Source organism: Phanerochaete carnosa (assembly GCF_000300595.1).
Source record: "Phanerochaete carnosa HHB-10118-sp unplaced genomic scaffold PHACAscaffold_550, whole genome shotgun sequence".
Taxonomy (NCBI): Eukaryota; Fungi; Basidiomycota; class Agaricomycetes; order Polyporales; family Phanerochaetaceae; genus Phanerochaete; species Phanerochaete carnosa.
The window spans coordinates 1-3,094 of NW_006768177.1; the positions used below are offsets into that span (position 1 = coordinate 1).

The following is a 3,094-nucleotide window of genomic DNA, read 5'->3' on the forward strand; positions in this document are numbered from 1 at the left end:
CGACATCCTTCGCAGCCTCTTCGGTAGTGCTCTACATGCAGGTGTTCAAGTTAGCTCATTATAATGTACTATCTTGACTTACCACAGTCTCTCCATGGTCAGCATACGAGAAACCGACACCAATTGGCTGGTCGATGAAGAATATGTTGGAGTACTCATTCCACGAATAGGGATTGAAAGAGATATTCGTGGGACTGGTAACCCTGCAGGGACCGAGCTCCATAAACAGACCGGTAGAGGACGACCCGCCAGGTCCACCGTTGGTCCAGAGGAGCACGTCATCACGATCGGGGTCGCGTCTGCTTTCGAAGAAGTAGAAGAACAAGTGCCTCGCTTCGATGTCGATGTACCCTGTGTATGCGCTGAGCAAGCCAGACGCGTCAGTGCAGTATTGCCGCAGCACGAAAGTGCATACTTTGCGGTACCGTCGCAGAAGTCTGACCTCTTGATCCGCACGTTATAATGAGGAAAGGCGCTGTGGCCGAGACGGGTATAGTCAGTCGAGGACAGGTATGACAAGTCTCCGAAAGGCTGAGAAGCCACGGTATGGCCTTGGTGGTCGAAATTTGGACCGTTCCCGTAAGCTGTCACGGGAGTTCGAGCTCCACCAACGGTTCCCACATGTCCTGAAAGATGTGCAATGGTGAAGACGAGGGTGCTCCAGAGGGCCGTACGGAACGCCATCGTGGATGCGCTCAACCGCCTGTTGTTGTTAAGTGTCCTCTCTGGGTCTTCCCTATATACCGGTACCGCGACTCCTGGATTTCTGTGTGAACGCCGATCCAATTCGAACGATCAGCGTTCCCAGCAGTGGCACTACCGCAGTTGACGAAGTGACGCTTGTTTTCCGAGTCAGAAAGAGCCCATGCACGAGTTCACGAGTCCACGAGGATACCACCACACGCGCTTACACGGACGCTTCGCCTTCATTCGTCGGGCGGCATTTTGACGGCTGACAGTGTGGTGCCGGAACGATAACGCTGGCGACAAGCTCTGCTGCGTGCTAGCATGCGGCTAATGCCGTGAGAAATATGGAGGCTAAGCCGTAGGCTCAAATTAACTAGGTCTGGCATATCCCTAGCGTAGAATGGGGTAGCCAGGAAGGAGTCAAGGAATATTTGAGACTTATGGAAGAGGTCGGGGAGATGTTGCCGTCACGAGTGGCCCCCGGTCTGATGCGCATTATCGGCCATCAGCGCGCCACGACGTATGCATACTCAGTTGCAGAGCTCGGCCATTACCTCTTTGCGGCCCGGCTTCAGATCCTGTTCATGCGTCACGTCGTACAAGACACTGAGCCTTGCGAAGAGATTGGGAAGGACGTCGCCCAGCGGCTCAACGCCGGCCTTCATCTTCGCCCGCAATTCAATTTCGCACTCCTGCAATGTGAGATATTTCGTCAGGCGTTTATACCACTCTGCAGGTCATTTTAGTGGTATTCCTCCATACGTTGGACGAGGTCCTTGTCGCGCGCGCAGTCTCAGCCGTACTCGACGGCGGGACCAGACTATGAGCTCGACGGAGGCTTGCGCTGAATGTATGCCGGGAAGAAGAGGCCTGCTTTCTTGGTGGTGCTCCTTGAGCGTACGACCATATAGAACGAAAGTGCCAAAATTGGATTTTTCCGACAACTCGCCAAAATCTCCGTAAATCGAGAAAAATTATAGGCGGGGTCAGCGAAAAACTGGTGGGACGTGTGACATCCGACATGGTGGTAAAAGTACAGTATGTCGCTGCCGATCTTTGGGTGCTGGGCTGGCAGGCAGAGCATGAGGAAGTGAACTGAGTCCCCCTGGACGAAATTCAGCCAGTTTTCGATGAGGCTACGTTCCTCGCCACCGATGCCGGCCTCTGGGAATAGCTGCAAACGGTCGTCTTCTGGTAGGCCGGACATCATGATCTGCAGGAACTAGGACTTATTCGAGCGCGCTGGGGTAAATCGCATCCTTTGAATGCTCTCCCGAGCGTAGCGTGGGCGGTCAGCATCCAGGGCGAGGTCGTGCAAGTACCTAATTGAGGATTGAAACATTCCTGTTGGCTCTTGACACTGCAGGACGCGTACATATGCGCGACAGCGAGATCTGGACCGCCTGCAGCTGTGTGCGTCCATCCCATTCTGACATCGTGTGCTGCAAATGTAGACTGCCGACACCCATTGGTATTAGATCATGTAGATGAAAGAAGCCCCAACGACAGGTCTAGGGAGATATCTTGCAGCGCCTCACCGTATGCGTGACATTTGAGGCTCAAAATGAACTAGTCTCGCAAACCAGCCATTCTAGCACGCCCGGAAGGTTCCGGGCGGAACCCACGTCGGACTTGAAAAATCCCAAGCGTGGGTTCTGAATATTTTGGCTGGTTAGATATCCATTCAGTCGATGACAGTTGTATCAACTTCGCTAATATGGCCGCTCCCATGGACAGAGACAGTCTTATCCACACCCACCATCCACTACCATGTTCTCAGCCCTTGCTGGCGGCGTAGCCCTCCTTGGGCTCGCTGCATCTTCCGTCGTGAGCGGCGCTCAGCAGCCATTCGCACTCAGCGGCGGCAAGTTCGAGTCATACGACGCGGGACTCTTCAGCCCCGTTGAGGACCTCGGCCTGCTATCCACCTCAGAGTTCACGGCCCTCGCGCACCCGACGTTCCCCAATTACAACGTGCGTATCAAGAAGTCGGATTTCTGTGACGGGACTGTGAGGTAGAGTGGCATTTCCGATGTGCCAACTTCCCAATGCTTAGCCCCAGATATCCAGGGCCTTCACCGGGTACATCGACATCGAAGCCAGACATCTATTTTTCTATTTCTTCGAAAGCCGGAGCAACCCTGACAAGGACGATGTCATCTTCTGGACGAACGGCGGACCTGGATGCTCCTCTTCGCTCGGACTGTTCATGGAACTAGGTATGGCCTGCTGCGCGTGCCGACGCGTCTTTTGCTGATTCTCACGTGTCATCCCGTCAAGGACCCTGCAGAGTCAATGATGTTCACAACGTCACTTTCAATCCTTATTCTTGGAACGAGAACGCGAATATCTTCTTCATCGACCAACCTATCGGTGTCGGCTTTTCATATGCAGACCACGGAGAATA

At 53.8% G+C, this 3,094-nt stretch overlaps 3 protein-coding genes across 3 annotated transcripts; 1 reads left to right on the forward strand and 2 right to left on the reverse strand.

Annotated features, from left to right (window-relative positions):
• Nucleotides 1–58: 58 nt before the first annotated feature.
• Nucleotides 59–826, reverse strand: PHACADRAFT_214784 (uncharacterized protein; the record flags this gene model as incomplete). Its single annotated transcript, XM_007402912.1, has 2 exons — nucleotides 416–826; nucleotides 59–362 (listed from the first exon to the last, which is right to left on the reverse strand). The coding sequence occupies exons 1-2, from the start codon at nucleotides 682–684 to the stop codon at nucleotides 59–61; spliced, it is 573 nt and encodes a 190-aa protein (XP_007402974.1). The 5' UTR covers nucleotides 685–826.
• A 391-nt stretch (nucleotides 827–1,217) lies between these two features.
• On the reverse strand, nucleotides 1,218–1,424 carry PHACADRAFT_108883 (uncharacterized protein; the record flags this gene model as incomplete). Its single annotated transcript, XM_007402913.1, has 1 exon — nucleotides 1,218–1,424. A coding segment is annotated over one exon (207 nt), but the record flags the coding sequence as incomplete, so codon positions are not given.
• Nucleotides 1,425–2,457: 1,033 nt separating this feature from the next.
• PHACADRAFT_108885 (uncharacterized protein) lies at nucleotides 2,458–3,094 on the forward strand (the record flags this gene model as incomplete). Its single annotated transcript, XM_007402914.1, has 3 exons — nucleotides 2,458–2,697; nucleotides 2,744–2,906; nucleotides 2,968–3,094. Coding segments are annotated over 3 exons (530 nt in total), but the record flags the coding sequence as incomplete, so codon positions are not given.